The sequence below is a fragment of the Thamnophis sirtalis genome, unplaced genomic scaffold (genome assembly GCF_051295495.1).
Source record: "Thamnophis sirtalis isolate CommonGarterSnake01/CBP01778 unplaced genomic scaffold, rThaSir2_p1.2 scaffold_4, whole genome shotgun sequence".
Classification (NCBI taxonomy): Eukaryota; Metazoa; Chordata; class Lepidosauria; order Squamata; family Natricidae; genus Thamnophis; species Thamnophis sirtalis.
Genome location: NW_028261384.1, coordinates 13,079,164 through 13,105,779, shown reverse-complemented (window position 1 = coordinate 13,105,779; position 26,616 = coordinate 13,079,164). Strand labels below are relative to the sequence as shown.

At 37.2% G+C, this 26,616-nt stretch overlaps 1 protein-coding gene across 3 annotated transcripts in view; it reads left to right on the top strand.

Annotated features, from left to right (window-relative positions):
- The window catches only part of PTPRN2 (protein tyrosine phosphatase receptor type N2), a 722,783-nt gene that overhangs the window by 255,214 nt on the left and 440,953 nt on the right, over window positions 1-26,616 (top strand). For all 3 annotated transcript variants that reach the window (XR_015696316.1, XM_087712495.1, XM_087712494.1), the window contains exon 10: window positions 14,510-14,596. Coding sequence is in view for 2 of the 3 variants with exons in the window: in XM_087712495.1 (XP_087568621.1) it covers window positions 14,510-14,596 (87 nt within the window). In the remaining variant the exon portion in view is untranslated. The remainder of the gene's footprint in view (window positions 1-14,509; window positions 14,597-26,616) is intronic.

The window sequence follows — 26,616 nt, the reverse complement described above, 5'->3', positions numbered from 1 at the left end:
TAATTTTAAAAAAAATCTCTTGCAGATGCCTCTATCAGTGGTGAAATTCAAATATTTTTACTACCAGTTTTGTGGGCGTGGCTTGATGGGTGTGGCAGGGGAAGGATATTGCAAAATCTCCATTCCCACTCCACTCATGGGGCAGCATACCAGAGGTGGTATTTGCCGGTTCTCTGAACTACTCAAAATTTCTGCTACCGGTTCTCCAGAACCTGTCAGAACCTGCTGAATTTCACCTCTGCTCTATATGGCACTTTATTCCATGCAAGATGAATGGTAAAGTGATATTTTCATTGCATTAAAAAGTAGATGACTTAATGGCTGAGGCTTCCATCTGTTAAGTCCTATTTCCTAATGGTAGCTAGCTTTCTAGAGTAGGCAGGAGATATGACCATTAAATCAGATTGTGTTCCCCATCCTTATTCTAATATAATTTCTATCTTAGCTTATATTTTCAAACTAATTAAAGCTTCTAATTATGGAATAATACTCTACTTGGCAGAGTAGAGGTAGTTCCTTGCAGGCATAACAGAACAAGTCCTAATTTTCTTCTTTCCCACAGGACTGTTGTGCCTGAGGATCTGTTCCTGTATCCTCCGGCTTTCTGATATTCTAATGACTTCAGCTCTGTTACCTCAGGATATTCTCTTTCTGAATCTCTGCTTCTTTCCCCCCTGTTCCCTGATTATCTTGCTTCAAACTCCTTCCCTTGTGATTAGTGGCACAATCTCAAAATGCAGCAGTTGTTTATAGGCATTGAGATTGGCCAGTTCATTAGCCTTTAAGGGCCACAGAGAACTTCCCTTTTGGGAGGCAAAGCAACTATCTCTATTGCCTATGAAGACTTGGTATAAGTTGATATCAAGGATACTTAGCGTAACTCTATATTCAGTTCACAATACAAATGGATTTGACTTGAATGTTGCGCCTTATGGATCAATCTACTACTGTAATTTGAACATTCTTGTTCCCCCCCCCTTCCTGTTGTTTGATTTCGTGGCACGACAAAACTGCGCTCGACTAAAGTGCGCCCGATTAAACCGCATCGCTGACGTCATCAACAGGGCGACAGCGAGTGCGGAGAAAGAAGGGCGCTTTAAATAGCGCTTTGAAAGCAAGCCGATTCCAGTTAAGGTAAGGGTTAGGTTTAGGGTTAGGTTTAGGGTTAGGTTAAGTGTTAGGATTAGGTTTAGGGTTAGGTTAAGGGTTAGGGTTAGGTTTAGGGTTAGGTTAAGGGTTAGGATTAGGTTTAGCGTTAGGTTAAGGGTTAGGTTTAGGGTTAGGTTTAGGGTTAGGTTAAGGGTTAGGTTTAGGGTTAGGTTTAGTATTAGATTTAGGGGGGTTAGGTTAGGTTTAGGGGTTAATTTTAGGTTTAGCGTTTACAGCGTGCTTTTTTCTCCGTGCTGTTGTCACACTGTGATGACGTCAGCTACGCGGTTTCGTCGAGCGCCCTTTAGTCGAACGCGGTTTTGTGGTGGAACCGTTTGATTTATTCCTTTGATTGTTTAACTTCCCAGTGAAGAGAGGTGGAAAGCCTGACATTACTGTGGTGTTATTGTAGGTTTGTTTTTAGACCTATGGACTAGTATAGTGAACTATTTCCCATGGCAGAGGGGCTAAACTTGTATTTAGCAAGCATTTAGCCTCTGAGAGGCAGGAAAGCATACAGAGTGCTCTCACTCAGTCATACCATGTGAATGGAGTTTGAACAATATTAAAATGACTCCTTCTATCTGTCCCATTGGAATGTGCATAAATCAGGAATGGCTCATCATATCAGTAGTATATATCTAAGGAGATTCTCAGTCATCCGAGACATGGTTGTCCCAAGAGGCAACTGGATTATCTTGTTTTTCTCTGAAGACATTTCGCTTCTCATCCAAGAAGCTTCTTCAGCTCTGACTGGGTGGTGGGGAATGGGCACAAAAATCTTATAATTGTTACATGGCACACAAGAGGTATGTTATTTTGATTTTTGCAGCACTATTAGGGTTGTCTTTCTTACATATATTCGTAGATTCTTTCCATTAGCTTTTAAAGTCCCAATCTTCTGCTTAAATGCAAGAATTTCTGTTAAATTAGTATATGTTGGCTGCACTCAGAAATATCCTCATGGAGTGGGTAAAAAAAAATCAAGATGGCCACAATTGTGCAGTTGAATCCTCACCTATTTTATGTCTGTTGTGAAGCATGTTAAAATAAAGTGGGGGGAGAGGATCAAGGTTCAGTTACATGGAAGTGGCTGCCATCTTGACTTTTTGGATTCCCCATGAGGAGGCTCTTAGATAACTATCTTCTGCTTGTCCTGTATAACAAGGGGACTGAACCTGCTTATTTAACAATTTTTAACCATTTTAAAATGTTTAACTATGTATGTGAAGAGGGACATGGTGACTCAGTAGTTAAGATGCTAAGCTTGATGATCAGAAAGGTCGGCAATTCAGCGGTTCGAATCCCTAGCGCTGCGTAATGGAGTGAGCTCCCATTACTTATCCCAGCTTTTGCCAACCCAGCAGTTCGAAAGCGTGTAAAAATGCAAGTAGAAGAATAGGAACCACCTTTCGTGGGAAGGTAACAGCGTTCTGTGCACCTTCAGCATTTAGTACATGACTATGGAGACATCTTCGGACAGTGCTGGCTCTTCAGCTTTGAAACGGAGATGAGCACTGCCTCCTAGAGTCAGGAATGACTAGCACACATGGGTGGAGGAACCTTTATCTTTATGTATGTGAAGGTGAAGGTTCTTATTTTTCTTTCATTGCATTTTCTTATATTGAATGATATAGCCTACAGTACAGTCAGAAACAAAAAGATAATGATTTGTAATCAGGAACCTTTCACAATTGAAGCTGGGGAAGAGGTGATGCAAATAGCAGCTGATAATTGAAAATTGCAATGGTGCGTGTTAGTTGAGAAACTAGGCATGAAACAGAACAACAGACAAGCTTGGAAACTCTTTGAAAATCTAGGTGGAGACGGAATCCAACTACAGCAAAATCATATGGACGTAACAGCCGATCAAATAGCCAGTCAGCTGTTGAAGAATGGAAAAATGCAAGGTAAAAAGGTGCAAGAACCAAGCCATCTGAACAAAAGAACAAAATGGGGGCCTGTTAAATGCCCCCTTTATGGTCTTTGAGCTGGAGGAAGCTAAACAGACTATGAAAATGAATAAAGCAGCAAGTGTTGGTGACATAAGAACAGAACAGATAAAAGAGTTTAGCCCCCATACTTTTGAGTGGCTTCTGCAGTTGATGAACAGCGATATAGCCAAGTTTAAGATCCTGAAATTGTAGAGGCAGGCTAGAGTTGCTGCCTTACTGAAATCCAGCAAAGACAAAGATAATTAAAAAATACTGACAGTCTCACCCCTCTACCATCTCACTGGAATGGATGATTCTCAGTCATACCTCAAAATTTACTGTTGAAAAGATCATAAGGAATTTATTCAATTTATTGAGGATGGTTTCAAAAGAAAGCTAATTATTGGAGTGGCTTTTAGCAACCTAACTGCAACACAGGATACTGTTAAACATCGGATATTGCTATGCGAATTAAATAATAACATTGGACATTAATAAGCTTTACTCGGGTCATTGGCAGCTTCCTCCAGAACTGGAGATTTTATATGATGTTGGATGATAAGAACGAGCTGACACAGGAAGCATATTGTATAATATATATATATATATATATATATATATATATATATATATATATATATATATATATATATATATATATATAAATATTACATACATACAAACATATATACATACATATGATCATACAAATATACATACATATGATCAATCAGTCCCAATAGCACATGTCTATTTATCTACATGGACAATACAGTAATGGCTGCACAAGGATAAATGTTTGTTGAGATAGGAGTGATTGAAGAATTAGGAGGACATTACATTATCAACCATTTAAAGCCGAACTCAAACAAGACCCAAGTGTGTAGTTTCTACCTCTGAAATCAAAATGGAAGAGTTGGATGTTATGAGCAAGGGCACTGTCTATAACACTGTCTAACACCAAAGCACAGTACCTTGGTGTGACTCTCAATAGGATGCTGTCTTTTAAATAGCAATGCCTAAAAAATAGAATAGAATAGAATTCTCCAAATGTGGTTTTCTTTGGTGCATATACTCTCAGTGTACATTAAAAAAAATACATTCATTAAGAACCATAAGACACAACACTTAGTAATAATCATAGGTTACTAATAAGCAATCAAATTGTACTAGGAAACAAATAAAATAGTATAAATTGTAAAGATACAACACTAAAGATACAACACTAAGGCTAAAGTCAACTCAAGGGACAATATCATGAGGAAGTTGATAGACTACAAATGGGGATCTCAACCATCTACATTGTGTACATCAGCTTTGGCCTTTAGCTCTCTACAGCAGAGTATGCTGCTCCAGTGTGGAACATACCTGCATACACAAAACAGGTTGATACCGCTATCAATGAAGCAGTGTGCTTAGTGCAGGATGTTTCAAACCTACACCAATTGAGAAAATATATCCCCTCACTGGCAGCATCTACGATTAGGAGAGAGGTTGCAGAAAATGCTGAAAGAATTAAGCAGGAAAAATGACCCTTGACATCCTCTGAACAGACATTTGCCCCAAACCAACTGACTCAGATCTAGGTACAGCTTTACGGCAAGAACAAACATTCTTGAAGGTACACCAGAATAAATTAAAAGATGGAGAGAGGAGATTGTCATGCAAGGAAATAATCTTAAGGGGGGGGAAAGGATCCAACCTCTCTCATACTACTTGGAAGACCCTGAATAGGTTGAGGGTTGAAATGCCTAAATGTAAGACCAATATTTCTTTATTTATTTTATTTAGTTTGTCACTCATGTACAAGATAACAAAAAAAAAGAATAAACATGAATAAGAACACAGGAAATGGGTACAAATAAATGGGGACATCAGGACAGGGACAGTAGGAATGCTGGTGCACTTATGCTTGCCCCTACTGACCTCTTAGGAATGGGATGAGGTCAACAGTAGACAGTTTAAGGTTAAAGTTATGGGGGTTTGAGGATGTAACAACAGAGTCGGGCAGTGCATTCCAGGCATTGACCACTCTGTTGCTGAAGTTATATTTTCTGCAATTAAGTTTGGTGTGGTTTACCTTGAGTTTGTATCTATTGTATGTTCATGTATTATTGCGGTTGAAGCTGAAGTAGTTGTTGACAGATAGGACATTGCAGCAGGTAACTTTGTGTACTATGCTTAGGTCAGACCATAAGCGGCATAGTTCTTGGTTATCCAAGCCCAAACTTTCGAGCCCGGTGGCATAAGGTATTCTGTTGCGAGCAGAGGAGTGAAGTACTCTTCTTGTGAAATACCTCTGGACTCACTCAATTGGGTTAATGTCCAATATACAGTGCAAATTCCAGACAGACAAGCTATATTTGAGGATTGGTCTAGCAAAGGTTTTATATGCTCTAGTTTGCAATACAATGTTACCGGAGAAGAAGCTATGCAAGATTAGGTTAACAACTCTTAATGTCTTTTTGGCAATGCTGTTACAGTGAGTTCAACATGGTCAATATACAATATGCTCAAATGGAGACTCTTAGCAGGTAACAGCACATGTGGAGGAACACTGAGCCCGCTCCATCTGCTGCAGGGATGGGTTTTAACCGGTATGCACCAGTACACCTGTACCTGTTCGTGAAATTTAGCATGTGTTCCCATACCCATTCTAATGGAGGCACCGTACCAGAATGCTCCCTCCCCTGGCCTGCCCCCTTGCTCACTCTCCCTGCCTGCCATGTCGCCACTCGCTCGCTTGCTCACCCCGCCTGGATGCACCAGGCTTGCCCCACCCACCCACTTTCTTTGCCGGAGCAGATGATTGGGAGAATCTCATGTGATGCGCTCTCCTTCTCTTTGACAGTTGCCTGGTTTCCAAAGGGGGGAATAAATCCATGTTTTCCTCCCTCTGCATGGATTCCCCCCCCCATTGGAAATGAGGCAGCTGTCAAAGAGAAGGGCACACGCGCCACATGGGCTTTTCCAACAGCCGAACTCCCCTCCTGTTGTTTCTTTGGCTGTTGGAAGAAGCCACATAGAGCCTGCTTTCTTCTCTTTGACAGCCGCCTAGTTTCTAATGGGGGTGAAGGGAGGGAAGGAAGAGAAAGAAAGAAAGTGGGGGAGAGAGACACAAGAAAGAAGGAAGGAAGGAAGAACAAAAGAGAAAAAGAAAGGAAGGAAAGAAAAAAGAAAGAAAGGGAGAGAGAGAGACCCAAGGAAGGAAGGAAGGAAGGAAGGAAGGAAGGAAGAAAAAGAAAGGAAGGAAAGAAAGAAAGTTGGAGAGAGAGACAAGAAATAAAGAAGGAAGGAAGAGAAAGAAAGAAATAAAATAAGTGGGGGAGAGAGACACAAGAAAGAAGGAAGGAAGAAAGAAAGAGAGGAAGAGAAAGGATGAAAAGAAAGAAAGAGGATGAGAGAGACATAGGAAAGGAAGAACGGAAGAAAGAAAGAAAAAGAAAGAGAACATGATCACAATTGAGCCCAAAATTTTGGTTGCTAAGCAAGAACGTTGTTAAGTGAGTTTCACCACATTTTTCAACTTGGCCACGCCCATCCAGTCACATGACTGCTGAGCCACTCCCACAAAACAGGCCACACCTACAGAATAAGTTCTAAAAAATTTTGAAACCCACCACTGATCTGCTGGTATGTTTGCTACTATCAAGAAACATATACCAATAATGACTTATTTTTGACCAATAACAAAGCCAGAAAGAAGAATAATTGATTTGGAGTTATTTTATGTGAAACATTGTTTAAATGGTGTACTATTTCTGACCTGAGTATATGTGTCATAAACAAGTTGTTACAGATGAAATTTGCAAACCTTTTCCTTTAGAATATTTTAATACTGAAACTCCATTAGAGATATTTTTAATTGTGCCACAAAGTATAAGAATTTACTTTTGTCCATCTTTTCCTTGTGACATAAATTGAAAAAAAATATGTAGCACTTTGCACTTCTATTTTTATTGTTTTAACTAGAGTAGATTAAATGAATGAAAAAGAAAGGCAACTGAAGCTATGTGGCACTGTTAGCTTAGTATACATTACTTCCCAGTCTTCACTATTTTTATTGGAAATAAGCTTTGACTGTTGGTGATAGAGAGCATGTATTATAAGATAATGGAGTAGTGCAAAGAGTATTGTTCTAAAGAAACACTGAATTACACAATAATGACCCCTGGGCAAAAAGAAAACTGTTCTTTAAGAAAGTAGTCATTTAAGATTATTTTATAAAACCAGATAAGACTGTTTTAGACATGTCTAAAACATATTTTGCAGGGTTCTTTGCACTTCATTGCCCAATAGTATTTTTGTGTGCTATTTGTTTATTGGCTATTTGTGATGGATACTTAGCTTGCCCCTAGCAAATGTTCCAGCTAAAGCTTGATTTAGAGTTATTCACAACTGCATGTAAGCATTACCGCATACTTGTGTTATGAAACGGTTGATGGGTAAACATAATTTGCAGATGGCTGCAGACGGGCCTATGTGCACAGATCCCAAATCCCAACTGTGTGTTATGTGGAGGTGTGTGTCCTGCATGCTGATTGGTTGATCTGACTTCCTGTTCTGTGCTTTGCTATTTGATCACCCTCCAGCCTGAACCCCTTCATGGATTACTGCCTTGTTGTGGCGAAGGGGCTTGTGTAGCTCAATGAAGCTATGAGCCATGCTGTGCAGGGCTACCCAAGATGGACAAGTCATAGCAGAGAGAGCTTTGACAAAACATGATCCACTGGAGAAGGAAATGGCAACCCACTCCAGTATCTTTGCCATGAAAACCCCATGGACAGTACCAAAAGGCACTGCCTGGAGGAACATTGTCCATGGGATCACGATGGGTCGGACATGACTTTGCAACTAATAATAACAGCCTGAACAAACATTTGCCTGAGTACACATGAAACAGCTATGCAATCGTCTCCAAATGAATGTGTGCATATTTTCCCTGACATGCAGTGATACTACAATAGGTTGGAGAATTATGGACTCTCCCTTGTCTTCTTAGATGACCACGGGTGGTCATGCTAATGGGTAAATGACCTTTCCTACTGCTGATGGTATTATAAGGGACCTGGGATCTGTGATTCTCTTCAGATCCATTACATTATTTTTGGAAGAGGTTGGGAGGTTTGGTTGATGCAAAGAGGGACAACCATGGAAAGTCTCATCAGACTTCCAGACACTTGCAGATAGACCTGGTTTTGTAGTGAGCACAATATTTCTTTTGCATCACAAAATCAACACCTGCATTTCACTTCATACCACCACCTCCCAATAAAACCAGAAATAATATTTAGTATCAGCTTTGCTGCCAAGACAATTATTCGTGTGAGAAACCAGTCAGTGTTTGTAATGAGATCCCGCTGGGTACAGTGAACATGGGATTAAAACAAGGTTCAAATCCTCACTTCCCTCTTAGTTTGCTCCAGGGTTAGGCTCCAGTTGTCAGGCTTACTTAGCCATAATGTCGATGTGAAGATAAAACGGGAACCTATGGACATTTTTTATTGGAGGTGCCTAAGTGTAGAGAAGGGTGCATTAAAATGCTTCAAATAAATGCAGAATAAAAAATGCTGCTCTGAACTGCTTGAAGGAAGAAAAGGGAATGCACAATAAAAATAATACATGTGGTTGATTTGAGAAGGTAGCAAAAAACTTCTTTTTGGAAGGATATAAACAGAAGCCTATAACTAACGTTTCATGAGGCAAATAAACTCAGAATACATTTCAGTTTCAATGCCTTGATACATCTTGTGCTATATCTTTTTTGACACTAAAGTAGTTAAATGGGCCTTTGCCCTCTTCCACCAACATAAATACACCATGTCTGGCTACTATACCACAAAGAGTTCTACTCAGCCTCCACTTTTGCTGATTATAATGCTGAATTTAGAGGCTTGTTTTTTCCCACAAAGCGTTTAATTGATTGCCTGCTCCTTCCCCATTCTTTTATTTCATGTTTTTAAAAAATAAATGGTGGTAGGTAGAAATGTTCCTTTGGCTTTTTCCGGGGTGATGGCTGCTATAATTTAAGTGTAGCACAGAAGAATTCTCCCAATTTCTTTGTGTAGAGAGGAAAGTGTGATTTCTGTTCGTGGAATCAGTGAAGATCCATTGCTTTCCTGTTTCCTGCCAAGATGAAAATAATTCATTTTTGAGTCACACATAAACTGCCACAGAAATGATTTGGTTATTTCATTACCAATAACAGCATGCACGATCTTTTGCTTGTTTCTGGACCATGTCAGATAAACAGGGGTGGCAACTGTGCTTAATTTGGAAAGGGCACTGATCAGATTTGGTTCTACTCTTCCCTTAGGCACCGAAGACAGCTGGATGACCTTGGGCCATCCTCCCTTCTCAGCCCTACTCAGCCTCAGGCACTGTGACAAGTTGATTGATAAACAAAATCCCTTGTTGCATCATGCATTGATAAGCTTCACTCTAAAAACTAGGCAAGCACAGAAATTAGGCAGAATAACAGTGACAAATATCAATGAAGCGTAAAACTTGCAAATTAGGCAGAAGTTCTATCAAAGAATTGCCTTGAGGTGAGATGGGTGGCAAATAAATCAAATAAGTAAATAAAATAAAGGGGATATTTGTGTGTGGGGGGCATTATTTCTGTATGTGTTCTATAAATCAACATTTTTTCTGAGAGTTTGGTCATCAAAAGTAAGGGTCAAATAGCTATCATCTTCATTTACAATTTCCACAAAGCCAAGAATTGTGTTTTGCTGAGTGAACGTGCACTTACATGTCATTCATTTGTACTGAATTTGTGTCCATAAGAATAATTAAAGCTGAGGAAATGTCAACGTTGTCATTATTCCTTTTTGTCTTCCGGAATGGATTTTCAATCTTGTTGGAAGTGAGCACCAAAGGCTTCAAATCCCCTTACCACTTTTCTTTTACATCTCATTTTAGCACTCCATTTTGATTTTGTAGCCTGCAGAAATATAGTTTTATGCATGCAAATGATATCAAGTTAATGCCAACAACATATTGTACAGCTTTCCCTGCACCTCTGGATAAATATAACACCACAGTGCTTTGTTATGTGTGAATGTGCATTTTTTTTAAAAACCTACTCTGATCTCTGACACCTGTCATCCCCACAGATTTGAACCACTGTCCTCAGGAGTGAAAGATCTAATTAACACAAGGCTGTGGTGTCATGACAATAGCTTGCTTTCACAGTATTTTGAGAAGTACCACAGTTCTTTCTACTCAGTTAAAGCCTGAGTTTTTATATGAATAAGAAGCATTTTGTATTTTTCCCTTGTGAAAATACTAAAATTCCTTTTAATTTTTTTTTTAAACATGGCAAAATAATTGAATTACATAAAGGCAAATAAATCTAGCCTGCAGAGAATCATATCTTTATATAAAAATGTCTTAAGTTCTTTGATAAAAAACATATTATTTGAAAAAAAGCAAGAATTTTTTTTGTCCTAGCTATAATCCAAGAAAAGGATAAATAGATATTCTCTCAGGGACTATATATATTAAAGTGTTTTAAACTACATTTTAAGAGCAACAGTTCTCTGTATAGCATATAAATTGTATGCTTCACTATTCAGATAGCATTCATCTTGCTCCTAATAATAAATAGGTCAATATTGGCATTGCAATAATTAAAAACAAGGTGCTGATTGATTTGATTGATTCATTTTAATGAGGTTCCATAGATACCATTTATTTCAATAAATTTTGTTAATAATTCTATTTTTATGTCAACACCTGATGAAATTCTGTAATACTCTTTAACATACCGGTATGTTGAGGTATATAGCTCTTGTGTCTGATTCAGGTGGAAATAATGCATGAAGTTTTAACTTTCTGATCACCATTTAAGATTCATGAAACTTAAAATCAATACTAGTCTTCTGAACCAGCATGGTTCAAATATTTTGGACATCTCTCATAATCTCCATCTAATATAGAATCCTAGAATGTATGGGTATAAATTTGGAATAAAATCATTGCAAATCATTTGGAATCAACACAGAGCAGGAATCAACATTATTTCTGTATTCCTGACAAGTACCTATTGAGCCCCTGCTAAAATACATTAAAGGAAATCCATAATTTCCCAAAGCAATCTATTCACTATGTTGTTGGAGATTACCAGGCTGAGCCTGAAGAAGGGCTCAAATGTCATGAGTCCTTATGTGCCCACAAGAGATCTAAGTCAAGCCCATCTTGAATTCCTTCTACACTTCTCCCGCTAATTTCCCTTGTCCATTATAGTTCAGATTCTTATAGAGAGATTAAGCTTGCAATAAAGCTTTATACCCATTTGAACTGTCTGTATTTCTTGATTTTTCTTGATTTTGACATATATTAGTATATGTCTAAAATTTGCTTCCTTATAATGTAAAACTACTGTTTCTTGTTTTGTCTTCTGGAGTAAAGCTGAACAACTGTATCCCATCTTCTATATGATAGTCCTTCCGATACTTGAAGAATTTGTGATGACTTCTTGTACTGTTCTCCAGATTAAATGTACCAAGTATCTTCAACCAATTCTTATAGGCTTTTCCCTTCCTTACCATCTTGGTTGCTTTCCTCTGGATTTGCTCTATTTTGTTAGTTAAATGTCTTACTTATTTAAGAAAATTTATATGGTCGCTCAACTCCTTCTTAGTGACTCTTGAGATAAAACCCTAATTAAAAAAATAATAACCCATCATGTGATCAAAATATATTATGTCCACTGTACTTCTATGGTCACCTAATATGGTCACTCTGTCAAACAAGAAGATAACTCATACCTATTAAATCCATGCTGGAATATTCAGAGCAATTCTTTTCTAAATGTTCACAAATTGATTACTTAGTAATCTGTTCCAGACTTTTGATTAGTATCAAGATAAGCAGTCATATCTACCCAGTTCTACCCTTTTCAGTCAGTCAGGTTTGCTTTCTCCAGCTGTGCTCCTTTTTCCAATTTTTTTGTCAAAGAATTTAATTCTGGCCTTGAGAAGGAAATAGAAGTGGGAGAAGAAAGTAGTACCCCTGGCCTTGGGAAGAAAGTGTGAGGATTTGGCAGGCTTTTATCAATATTCTACAAGTTTAATATTCATTCTACAATGAGATCTCTCCTAGAATGGTGATGAAATGTTTGCAACCAAATTACCAAGCTCGGAGCTCAAGCCAACAGCCCATAAAGTACCTTTCCTGGAATATCAGTTTCTTGAACTGCATTGCCTCAAAGGGTTGAAAGTTTCTGAAAGGAGCTTCAAATTATGTCTGCAAGATTCTGCAAGAATCTTGGTTGTGACTTATCTTGTCCTAACAATTAACACAAGGTAATATGAATGACTGTTACCACTTTAAGAGTCTGTATTATGAGATAGGCCCTGTTGGGGCCTATCTCTCTCTCTCTCTCCATGTGTGCTTCTGCACTATAAATTGCTGATTGACTGTTTGACTTTTGCCTAGTATGTGTATGTATGTATTCTGTACTCATAAACCACTATCTATTATTACAAACCTCTGTTTGATGTTATTGCTCCTGGGTTGTCTCACATAGTTACATTGTGTGCACTCTGACAGGGGGAGAAGCTCTATTTTGCCCCTGTCGTCTCTTTATATTTTTTCTTTTATTTTGGACAAAAATGAAAAAAATGCACCTTTGCCTATTGTTGTTGCTGTTGTTGTTACTTTTCTTATGAAACCAGTTTTCTTCTGCAATAGAGCTTGATTCCCCCCCCCCCCCAGATACTAGCTATTTACATCTCCTTAAAGGAGATGTGGAGAAGATGGTGATGAGGTAGCACTTCACTGCAGACAGTTCCTTGATGACCATACTCTTATCTTTTCCTATATATGCATATTTTAACTCTTAACTCAGTTGAAAGCCCTTTGTGGTTTCCTAAGTTGTCTCCTAATTAGTTTTTCTTAATAAAAAGGAGTTCAATTGTATTTCCAGTGTCTTCTTTTTGATGTTCTCAATTGTTTCACTTCAGGATTTCTGCTCTGGTACTTCCCTAAGCTTATTGAAATTTTTCTCCTCTAAAATTTGATGATGGCCCTATTTTCTTTCCTTTTACCTTTTTAACCAACTCTTCCTTATTGATTTCTATCAGATCCATTTCTTGTCCCTTCTTAAACTTTCTGACAAATAAAATAGTCAGCAAGGCCACTGAGGAATATGGGGAACTCTCAGTCTCACTTTAGTTTTCCAATACATATTCAGATAATTGAAATCTGCCACTGTTGCTAAATCTCTAATTTCTGAGTGTCATATGCTTCAGGAGAGTTTTATTCAGACCATGTGCCTTGCTTAACAGTATGTGTGTGTGTGTGTGTGTATGTATGTATGTATGTATATATATGTGTGTGTGTACACACACACACATATACATACATACATACATACATACATACATACATACATACACATACGTATTTATTTAATGCATCAACTCTTACTATTAGAGTGACTTTGGATGGCAGACAGTAATAATATTGCTATTTGCCTACCTTGCATTCTTATCCAAATATATGGTCAACACATTTCTAAGGCACAAAACTGGAGAGTGGGGTAGGAATTGAACTATTTTTCTTTGAGCTTAAATTCTCTTCCTCCCCCCTCCCCCCATTTAAACTACTGTTTTTGCAAACTTTGTTTTGTAATATAACGTGAGCATTTCTATAGTGAATTATGTATGATGGGTGGAAAAGGCTATATTATTTCATACAGGTATGTGTTTTGAATACCCTGTTTTCTTAATTGCTGGAATTATACAAATGTACTGCAATCCTAGTTGATTTAAACTGTTGGAGACAACATATTGCTATCCCATTGTTCTGTGAAAAATAAAATAAAAGTCTGAACACAAGATCTTTGCAAAGCACCAGATGCATGTCTCTTCTTCAATTATTGCCTGCAGGATGGTGTACTAGTTCTCTCTCTTTTTTAATTCTTGAATTTATAACGTTTTTGTCATTTGCTGGGCAAGAATTCATTTAGCAACTAATGAATGGGGAGGTAGATTTTTCTTTCTCCATTTGATAGAGGCTTGCAATTTACTTCCATTGTTTGTCACTAGCTTCATCTTGCCATTTTTCTCTTACATCGTTTTCCCCCCTTCTCTTTCTTTTTAAACTGCATTACATTTTTTATTGAGGACCAAGATGAACTGGTCCCTGCATCATTGGACCCATTACACTTCCTAACAATTCCATTTACACCTTATTGTTTGTCTTATTGCTGGAAAATTCAGGTGATTCATCATGCCTGGGAAAGCACCTGATCCCATTTCCCTTGATATCGCAATCACTATGTGACAGGAATACTATAAGCGTTGCCTTTCAACCTACCTAACAGGCTAAGGTGATACGTCTTTGGGGATTTTTAGCCTCCAGTGTATTGATGAGATCCATTTTTGTAATGCTATTTTCTTGCTTCTTTTCAACAGCCCTCTGAGTGAAGAAAAAGGTTTGGACTTAATAAAGGAAGTTGCTGGTCTTCTGAAGCTCCAGATGACAGCATTTGCTGATATCAAGTATGTGCAGTAGAAATCTTTCCCTTAATGTCTCCTTTTCCTAAATTTCTACACCAATATGGAATTTGTCTTGTGATGTGACAGTCAAAAAACAAACCGAAGTACAACCCCTTCAGTGATTCTATTGTCTTGAGATAGCTTGTCAGATTAAAAATGATGTAAAAGAGGAAAAACATGTGAGGATTATTCAGTCAAATCACTAGCAGTTGGTTCAAGAAAGCATTCAACCTTATAGATTTACCCATGAGAACTAAACATGCAAAAAGTTTAATTCAAAGGTAGGGTATACGTCTAAAGTATCTGTCAGTATATTCTATGTTCCTTCTATTTGGTGGGATTTGGGAAGTAGTACATCGGTTTGCAAAATAGGCTGTATATTAAAGGTCCTAATTGCTTAAAATGATGTGAGCATTCTTGGAATAGAACCAAACTTTATTTGCATTTCTAGGATACTGGCCAAAATGCATCAGAATAACAAGTATTGTCTTTAACATTGTTATGAAATGCTGCTTGTAGCATCACTACAACTACATCTGGTAACTTAGTATTCACTTTGTATTAATAAACAGCATTATATGAAAGCCTTCATCAACCAAAGCCTTGATGAACAGCAGAAATCCATATGGAATATGATGGAATATCATATTAGTCAGAATTTATTTGAAGATGGAATATGATATGATTGAGGAAGAGACATTCCTGCTTAAAAGCATGACTTCTTATTTAATTTTTAAATTTATAAGGCTGCCCCATTCAAACAGCATAGCTTTGGTTGGTGAATAAAACAAACAAACAAACAATAAACTTACATCATTATATGCAGTATATTACATGTATACAGTGTATAAATACAAAATATCAAAAAAGGAATCCTAACAACATAACTAATGAAAAATAGATACGTTGTATGTCTGTGAAAGAGAAAGGAGAAAAATGCAATAAATATGAATAAATAATGTAATGTTGTAAAATTAAGTAGATGCAGTGAGATGAAGGTGTAGGTTAATTATGTATAAGAGGCAATAATATATATGTCAGTAAATATGAATTGATATTGTCTTGATTATTATGGATAGTTATGAAAATAGGAATTCATTAGTTGGTGATAGTTGTGTGCTACGCTCTAGTGAATGGTAATAATAAAAAAAACTAAGTATGAGTTTTTGGAAAAATTATGAACATAATATAGGTGATTGGGGTATGGTATTAAAAACCATAAATATATGGTAGAGATAGAGAATATATAAAAATAAGTCATTTGGAAAATAAAAAATGAATACTAAGTGATTGCTTAGTGAGTATCTATTTTTGAAATGTATTTTGTTTTGAATATGTGTTTTAAGAATATGTTTATTCATAAGTATGCATGGCAAATAAATTAATATTAAGCTAAAAGCATGATTGACTTGATTGTCTGATAAAAGACTAAAATAAGAATGTAGAATCTGAGAGGCATGGAAGGTTCTTGATATGAAATAGTTATTCTGAGTGTCAGGAGTGCATCTTAATGGAAACAGACATGAAAGAAAAGGGAAAAAAATAAAACTGAAGAAAAGTAATGACTACAGTAAAAGAAATTAAGGAATCCTGTATGAAAAAGTACTAGAAGATAAATTGATTTCCCTTGAGAATGAATGGAAAGTAGATATAAGAAAAGGGAATGTAAAAGCTTCTTGGAACAGAATGAAAAGAATAACATAGCAGGGTGCCTCCAAAACGTGTGGAATTAAGAGGAAATTTAAAAAAGGATGCTAGACAAAATAATAATGGGAGAGAGGCTAATGATGAAGAAGAAATTTATGTAAGAAAAAATGTTGAAAAAAATATGGGAAAATGTATAAATACATATAGCAAAAAAAATGCAAGTCAGAAAGGAAGGATTAAGAATAAAAGAAACCGAAAATACAAAGCAATTTTAATGGAAATAATAATTAAAAAAATACTTTGAAATTGTGTGGAAATAACCAAACAAGAGGCTCCAGCAGAGTGAATGGAATTCAAAATAAAAGCAATGATACGATTTAGGGAGGGAATGTGAGTGAATGCTGGAAGGAATGATCTATCTGTCTTTCTGTCTGTCTGTCTGTCTGTCTGTCTGTCTGTCTGTCTGTCTATCTATCTATCTATCTATCTATCTATCTATCTATCTATCTATCAATCATCTATCATCTATTTCTGGAGTGACTTCCAGTTCTTGTACAGATTGTAATGGAATGATAGCGTTACATATAAAAATGCTATAAATATTAGTGTCTAAGAAAATCTTGATGAAAAATAAGTCATAAATGCTGTTAGAATATTGAAAAATGGTAAGATGCAAAGTAGGGATAGTGGCAGTATATTAAAAAAAGATCTGATTTGCTCAGGGAGTGTCAATACTATGGAACTTCTGGAACAAGCTCCCCGTGGAGATTCGGACCCTCACTACCCTTCAGGCTTTCCGCAAAGCCCTTAAACCCTGGCTGTTCCGACAGGCCTGGGGCTGATGAGTTCCCATCCCCGCTCGAATTGTGTGGCTGTTGATTGTTTTTAAATTGTTGTGTTGTTTGTCCATTGTCTTTTTTTTCCTGCTTGTATCCCCCCCCCTTACTTGGTTTGTGAGCCGCCCTGAGTCCCTCTGGGAATAGGGCGGCATAGAAATACAATAAAATCAAAACTTGCTTAATGTCTTAGTGAAGGCAATTATTGTTCCTCTATATCAGGGGTATATCAGGGTTGTTTTGGACCTTGTGGGGCCAGGGTGGGCATAACCAAGGTGGGCCTGAGCCTCTGCCACTGAAAACGAAACTTGGGAGGGCTGTCCAGGCCTCATTTTTGGCTGTGATGGTCTCCTGTAACTCTCTGGCAGTGAAAACAGAGTTTGTTTGAGGCCGGTTCTTCACTGTTTCCAGGGTGGCCCTGTGGGCCAGATATAAGCACCTTGCAGGTGGGATCCAGCCCCCGGGCCTTGAGTTGGCATTCATGCCCTATATAAAGATGAAGTAGCAAAAATAAAAGCAAAAGGAATAAACAGATATTGACAAAGATTCTCAGTCATCCAGGTGTCTGGAAGTTGAGTCATGGAAGCTGGATTTATTTCCCCAATGGTTTGAGACATTTCGCTGCCTATCCAGGCAACTTCTTCACTCTGAATAAAATGCTAGGGGAATCTGAATAGGCAGAGAGCTGTTGGAATATACCAGCTCCTAAAATTCTTAGGTTTATTCCCACATGAACCTCTGGGTATCTTCCTCAAAATGTGTGACAATATGTTGATAAAAATTCTCATTCATCCACATACACAATTGTCTGAAATTTGAGACATGGATTTATCTTCTTGTTGGTTTGAGTTGCTTATTTGGGGAAGAGATCATGAGGTTTGTGTGGGAATACCTCTAAGAATTTTGGCAGTTGGTACATTCCAACGACTATCTGATTGCCCTAACCAGCTTGCTCAGACTGAAGAAGCTACTTGGATGGAAAGCGAAATGTCTCATATCAACAAGAAAACAAGTCCAATTGCCATGATTCCACTTCCAGACACAGGATTTTTTAATGTGCCTGGTAGGGTATTTGACATAACTCTGATCAAGGGCAGCCAAATTTGGGAAGGCTAGTGTCACTATACTGAGTAGTGTGGATAAGCAGATCAGCGATAGTCAATATGGCTCTAAGTTCATGCTTCAATATGCTAGACCCCAATTAAAATACAGAAAAAAACATTTTGTTGTTGTTAGTTGCAAAGTTGTGTCCAACCCATCATGACCCCTTGGACAACGTTCCTCCAGACCTTCCTGTCCTCTATCATCCTCTGTAGTCCATTTACGCTCTTGCTGACTACTTTGATAATTCCATCCAGCCACCTCATTCTTTGTCATCCCCTTCTTCTTTTGCCCTTTATCTTTCCCAGCATTATGCTCTTCTCCAGTGAGTCCTTCCTTCTTATTAGGTGGCCAAAGTATTTGAGTTTCATCTTCAGGATCTGGCCTTCTAAAGAGGGTTGAACTCCTCTAGGACTGAACGGTTTGATCGTCTTGCAGTTCAAGAGACTCGCAGGAGTTTTCTCCACCACCATAGTTCAAAGGCCTCAACTCTTTGGTGCTCAGCCTTTCTTATGGTCCAAAACTATTTAATTTACGATTAATTTAGAATGCTCCAAGATTAAAAAAATATTTCTTTTTACAAGAGAGGAAACATAGAATTTATATTTCTTTTTATAGTTTATACAACAAAGATTCTTCAAAGTAAATCATCACATCATGAACAAATAGATATTCAATAATAATATAACAACAACAACAATAATAATAATAGTAATTGAAGAGCTGAAGCAGAGGGTTGTTGCCGTTGCTGAAAAGATTAAAAGGTATGAAAACTGAGTAACTCAGTTCAAGGAAAACTCACAGTTCAGAGCAAATCACACCAGTTTTATAAAAGCTCAGAAAGTGGAGATGGAGTAACAACAAATGAAAAGCCTGATAAAGAGAAAGCTCTGAAATTCTGGAAGAATGTGTGGGAAAACAACAAGAACTACAACAGAAATGCAAAATGGGTCAAACAGATTGAGGATTCTTTTAAAGTGCATAAAATGGAAGATGTGAAAATAACAAAAGAAATGGTGCAAAGACAGTCAAGAAAAGTGAAGAACTGGAGTGCACCAGGACCAGATGAGTTACATGGCCTCTGGTTAAAGGCACTTACAAGTGTGCACAAAAGATTGGCAGCCCAAATGAACCAGATCTTAAAAACACCTGAAAATGATGAATGGATGTCAACTGGAAGGACATTTTTGATCCAAAAAGATAAAGAAAAAGGAAAGGATCCTGGAAACTATAGGCCAACCACTTGTTTGCCAACAACATACAAGCTCCTTACTGGTATCATTGCAAACCCAATTTATGGATACTTGGAAATAAATAACTTGCTTCCTGTAGAATAGAAAGGATGCTGCAAAAATTCAAGAGGAACAAAGGACCAACTGCTGATTGACAAACAATTCAAAGAAAAGACGAACCAACCTGTTCATGGCTTGGATAGACTAGATCTGGATCAAGAAATGCCTGAAAATCTTTGGCATCAGCAACAACATACAAAAATTCATGGAAACTTCAATGAACCTCTGGAAAATGAAGCTTATAGCTAATGAAGAAGAACTGGGTGAAGTTGAAATTAAACGAGGCATTTTCCAGGGTGATTCCATTTCACCCCTACTTTTTATACTATCAATGCTACCATTGACAATCATTTTGAACTAGATGAATTGTGGATACGAACTTGCAAAGAAAGGACTGAAAATTTTGCACTTGGTATACATGGATGAATTGAAGCTGTTTGGTAAAACAAAAGCTGAACTGAATTTATTAATTGAAAGCACAAAAGAATTTAGCCAAGACATTGGTATGCAGTTTGGAACTGACAAAAGTGCAACAATGGCAACCAAAGCAGGCAAGGTCATAGAAGATGATGGAATAGAACTTGAGAATGAAGAAATGATAAAGCCAGTAAAACCAGAAGAAGGCTACAAGTACTTGGGTACTAGAGGCCTCTGACTTAATGCATAATAAAGTCAAGGAATTAACTTCAGCCAAGTACATTTGATGAATTCGCAAGATATTAAAGTCCAAATTGAATGGAGGAAACATCATAAAAGCCATAAATACCTGGGCTATACCTGTGATTCAATACTCTGCAGGAATAATTGACTGGACCCAGATGGAGTTAGACAATTTGGACAGAAAAACAAGGAGGTTTATGACAATGAATTATGCTTCGCATCCTAAAAGTGATGTTGATCGATTATATCTACCAAGAGCAGAGGATGGTCAAGGACTCCTACAAGTAAAACAGACTGTGGAAGAAGAAAAACACAGCTTGAATGATTACATCCAGAAAAGTGAAGAACCAATGATTAAGGAAGTAAATAAAGGAGGCCTTTTAAAGACAACTAAGTCAAAAGCTGAATATAAGAAAGAAGTAATTGAGAAGCGAGCTGAAAATTGAAAAACCAAAGCTATGCATAGCCAATACTTGAAAAGTATTGAAGGCAAAGCTGACCAAAAGCTAACATGGAACTGGTTAAGATCAGGAGCACTGAAAAAAGAAACAGAAGGCTTTATTTTGGCAACTCAAGAACAAGCCTTAGCCACAAACTGCATGAAGGCAAAAATTCAACATGTTACTGAAACAGCATGGGGTTCACAAGTGAACCCCCAATACTTAATCAGGCTAAATATTCTAATTCTAATTCTAATGCTTAGATTTGGAACTCTATGTATGCCCTTTTGCCTAAAGAAAGATAGTTCCTTATTTTCTTGCATCTCTAAAAGGGGAACTTAGAAATGTGCTTTTGTTGGCAATTAGGAAATCTGGGTGGACATGAAGGCAAAAATTCAGCATGTTACCACCAAGAGCAAATGCCCCCTCTGTAATGAGAAAGACGAGACAGTCAACCACTTGATCAGTGGGTGCAGCATAATTTCGCAAACTGACTACCTACAATGCCATGACCGCGTTGCTAATATCATTAACTGGAAATTGTGCCAAAAGCTTGGATTGGAGTACAGCAAAAACCACTGGGAACATCAGGTTCAGAAGGTTTTAGAGAATGAGAGAGTCACTATCTTGTGGGACTTCAGAATCCAGACTGACATGCACTTGGCCCACAACACACGTGACATAACAGTCGTTGAAAAGAAAAAAGTATGGTTCATTGACATTGCAATTCCTGGAGATGCATGAATTGAAGATAAACAGCAAGAAAAAATCACAAAATACCTGCAAATTGAACTTGCAAATTGAAGTTGAGAAACTGTGGAAAAAGAAATCATGTGTTGTCCCGATTGTAATTGGAGCCCTTGGAGCAATACCCAAGGGCTCCAATTACAATTTGGAAATTTTAAATTTATCAGACTTGAACATTCTGATTCTACAAAAAACCACCCAACTTGGAACAGCTTATATCCTCCGATGTTACCTTAACAGTTCCTAGGTCCTTGGTTAGGACTCGAGCTGTTGAGCTACCAACCAGCCCCAAAGGCTGTGAATCTTACCAAAGATTAACATAATAATAATAATAATAATAATAATAATAATAATAATAATAATAATAGGCATTCGACTCATTGCCACATAGTTGATCATAAAATGCTTAGAAACAACTGGCATTAGCAAAAATATTACATCATTTACTGAAAAGGCGATGAAACAGTGGAGAACTGAGTTGGCAGTAGGGAATGAGAACTACGGAATGGTTAATATCAAGCGAGGAATTTTCCAGGGTGATTCACTTTCATCTCTTCTCTTTATCATCGCGATGATCCCACTATCAGTAATCTTAAAAAAAATGAAATTAGGGTACCAAACAGCCAAAGAAGCTGAAAAAAATTCGCATTTACTATATATGGATGATTTGAAACTCTATGGAAAGTCAGAAATAGAAATCCAATCACTGACAAACACAGTCCGAGTATTCAGTACCGATATTTCAATGCAGTTTGTCATGGAAAAATACATCACTGTATCCATAAAAAGGGGCAAAATCACTACATGTGAGGGAATTGAAATGCCCAATGGCCAACTAATTAAATGCAACGAAAATGAAGCCTACAAATATTTAGGCATTCTGCAGTTGGATAACATCAAGCATAGAGAAATAAAAACTATTGTCAGGCGAGAGTACACCAACAGAGTTAGGAAAATTTTGAAATCTAAATTGAATGGTGGAAATACAAACAAGGCCATAAATACCTGGGCAATACCAGTTATAAAATACACAGCTGGTATAGTTAACTGGACACAAGCTGATTTGGACATTTTGGATCGAAAAACCAGGAAACTAATGACAATGCACTACAGTTTACATCCACGTGGTGATACTGATAGATAATACCTGTCCCAAAAATCAGGTGGCAGAGGATTATTACAAGTGAAGCAAATAGTTGAAGAAGAAAAACATGCACTGGCTGATTATCTAAAAGAAAATCAAGAACATCTATTAATCGAAGTAAAGAACAAAAATCTATTGAAGGTCCAACAGACGAAACAAGACTACAGAAAAGAAGTGATAAAATCAAGAATGGAGAGTTGGCAGAACAAAGCATTGCATGGCCAATTTCTGGGAAAAATAAAAGATAAAGTGGACAGTGAAAAAACTTGGTTATCGTTAACAGCAGGTACATTAAAGAAAGAAACAGAGTCACTAATCCTGGCTGTGGAAGAACAAGCTATCCGCACAAATGCCATTAAGGCCAAAATCGAAAAATCCTCTGATGATGCCAAATGCAGACTTTGCAAAGAAGCTGATGAAACTGTTGATCACATACTCAGCTGCTGTAAAAAAATTGCGCAGACTGATTATAAATTGCGGCACAATTCAGTAGCACAAATGATCCATTGGAATTTGTGCAAAAATTATAATATTCAAACAGCAACAAACTGGTGGGAACATAAGCCTGAAAAAGTCACCGAAAATCAGATGGTCAAGATCTTGTGGGATTTTCGCATACAAACGGACAAAATACTGGCGCATAATACGCCAGTCATCACACTGGTTGAGAAAAATAAGGTCACAATCATAGGCATCGCAATACCAGGTGATAGCAGAGTCGACGAGAAGGAACATGAAAAAATCACGAAATACCAGGACTTAAAAATCGAAATTCAACGATTATGGCACAAACCAGCAGTGGTAGTTCCAGTGGTAATTGGCACACTGGGTGCTATTCCAAAAGCACTGGAATTACATTTAAAACAGTTAAAAATTGACAAAACCACTATCAGTCAAATGCAAAAAGCCACACTGCTTGGATCTGCACGCATATTACGAAAATATGTTACGATGTCCTAGGTCCCTGGGTGGGGCCCAACTAGTAATCAATGCCAAATTTGGTGAAACAACTGGCCGCTGTGATACAATTGTATAATAATAATTGGAAAGAGAATTGTATTCTGAATAAAAGTAAAATAAGCATTTGTAAAGGAAAAAGGGTAGAATGGGCATTGCTAAAAATACATTCACAGTGCTTTTCTCAGCACTGTGCTCAAATACTTGCTTTGTTCGTGTGAATCTTGGGAACAGCAGAAAGGGACATATTTTATTTATAATGTATCAAACACTTCAGCCAGTCCTAGTTTCTAAAAGAAAAAGTTTTTTTTACATTCTTCTTGAAGGTTAAGGCTTATCGCTAACAATATATTTGAAAAGAGAAGAGAAATAAGGCTAATTAACATGGAAATTCATGTTCATTACCAGTGCAACAGTACTACAAAAACCATATTGCAAGCATTGCAAAGTCCATACTGTTTGTCCCATACCAGACTTTGTTCTTCAGCAGGTTTTGAAGAATATATACCATTAGTAAGTCAAGGTTTAACTGCAGAATGTTAGTATGTCAGTTGTATGACATAGATGTAAAAAGAGTATGAAGAAAAATGATTGCTTAATGAATTATTAAATTTTGAGCAGGGAGAAAGACAATAATGTGCAGTGTTTCTTTGATTGTTTAATGCATTTATGGTTATTGTACAACTACATACATAAGGTGACCAGACGTCCCGATTTCAGCGTGACAATCACGCTTTATAACAATTTTTCCCGTTTCCCGCTGCATTTTTAAAAGTTCCGATTTTCTGGCTTCATGTTGAAAGCCGAGTGGATTTGCTTAAGAAATCCTGTCTAACCTCTCTCTCTGTCTCAGTACTTTCATTGAAGATATAATTAAAACATTAAAGCAAGAAAATGGACCTCCCCCCTGCGCCGCTTTTACCTCATTTTATAAGAAAAAAATGATCTAATACCATAGAGCTGCAGGAAATGGCTAGAGAGGTTACTTCCTGGATTTTCCCGAGGGGAGGGGCACGGAGGTTGGAGTTCTGCTCCGAAAAATGGTGGCATTTTTCCCTGACTAATTTCACCATTTCAATTTGCTCAGTTCTTTGTATTAACATCTACATCATTCTGGGTTTACTTGGAGTGCAAGCCTCCTGGTAGGTGGGTTTTTTCCTTTTATTTGTTAATGTATTTTAAAATAATAATATTTTATTTAGTGTGCATAGGATTTATTCAAATAGTTTTATTCTGTGTGGATTTAAGTTAAGAACTCCCTGTTATTAAGCTTTCCTCAATTAATCTCTGAGTAGATTCCCACCAACTTCAAGATCCCAAGGGCACATCTTGGAAGCTACACCTTTGCTTAGTTTATAGATGATGCCTTTCCTTAAATATGAAAATAAATACATTCATTGTTCAAATGTGTACATCTCAATAGAAATGACTCTCAGGGGTGACAACAATCCACTAAAATAATAATATAAAACAGTAATTACAAAAACAGGAGCAACTGTTATGAAAATTATTATTAAAAAATAAAGAATAAAAATGGAGTTATTAAGTATATTAATTGCAGCAACCACAATACAATACCTCGGTCCTTCTTTTCATTAAACTAGACCGAATTCCAAGGAATTAAAAGACGCTTGCTCCTGGGGAGGAAAGCTATGGCAAATCTAGACAGCATCCTAAAAAGCAAGGTGACCAGATTTTCAGTAAAGAGGGACACCTTTGACTGGGGGTGGGGGCTTGATTAAAATTTTATAACTTTGGTCACTAAGCCCATTATATCACCTTTCTTGCTACAGTTCTTAAGTGAATAACTGCAGCTGGTATTTTGTATTTTGGATAGAATCTTTTTTTAAATTGTCTTAGACTATTTTTAAAAAGATTCTATCCAAACTACAAAATACCAGCTGCGGTTATTCACTTAAGAACTGTGGCAAGAAAGGTGGTATAGTGACCAAAGTTACAATGGCATTGAAAAAAGTGACTGATGACCATTTTCACACTTAGCGACCATTTTCACACTTAGCGACTGTTGCAGCATCCTCATAGTCATGTGATCAAAATTTTGATGTTTGGCAACAGTTACAATTTATATTTGTAAATTGTAGTTATGTTGAAATAAAAAAATATTACAATACTATTTTTGCGTTGTATGAAAATTTTTGTTGCTCCGTATAAAATTTTTAATCAAGCCCCCCCCCCCCCCGGTCAAAGGTGTCCCTCTTTACCAATCTGAAAATCTGGTCACCTTATACATACATCCTTGTGATGAGTTTGGAGGTTGGTTTGTTGGGAACTTGAATGTATGTGTATTCTTATGCTTTTGCCTGAAAAATCAAACTGGTTTGCAGAAAATGTTTAAAAGATTGTTTGATGAACTACTGCGGAGTTTGGATTTGAAAATTAATGTTATTAAGAAAGGATCATGATATTATGCTTGTATTAGCTTGCAAGAGCTATTTGTTGAATTTTCTGGAATTTTAGGAGTCAGTTAAGAGCAGAGATAAAACCATGATGCCTAGTGTCCTGATTAGCTGTTTGGCAACTAATGTAATGGCACGGCAGGCAATGAAGCTGGCATAACCGGTTCTCAAACATTTACAAGCACACTATTGAGCTTATGTCTCTACGATCCTATGAAAACAGGAGGATATAGTAGATGTGAATGAAGCTGGTCTGATCTGTAAAATGGAGTTGATTCAGAAAAATAGGGAAATGGAAGGATTGATTGCAAGTGTGCCAGTGTGTGTGTCATTCCATTTACTTTTGTGTTTTATTTTATTTTGGTGTTGATTGTTACCCTGTTCTGTTAACTGCTTTGAGCCAACTCGTTTGTTGGGAATGCATGGTATATAAATTAAAAAAAAAAAAGCAAATATAGGTACTCCTTGATTTTTGACCACAATTGAGCTCCAAATTTCCATTTTTAAGTAAGATAGTTGTTAAATGAATTGTGTCCAATTTTGCAACCTTTTTTTTTTTTGCTACAATTTAAGTGAATCATTGCAATTATTCGGTGAATCATGCGATTGTTAAGCGAATCTGGCTTTCCCCATTGACTTTACTTGTCAGAAGCCAATAGTCAGAAGTCACAAATGTTGATCACATGACCCTGGGACATGGCAGTTGCTAAGCGGCTGAAGTTTGACTGTGAGGATGCTGCTATGGTTGTAAGTGTGAAAACTAGTCATAAGTGACTTTTTTC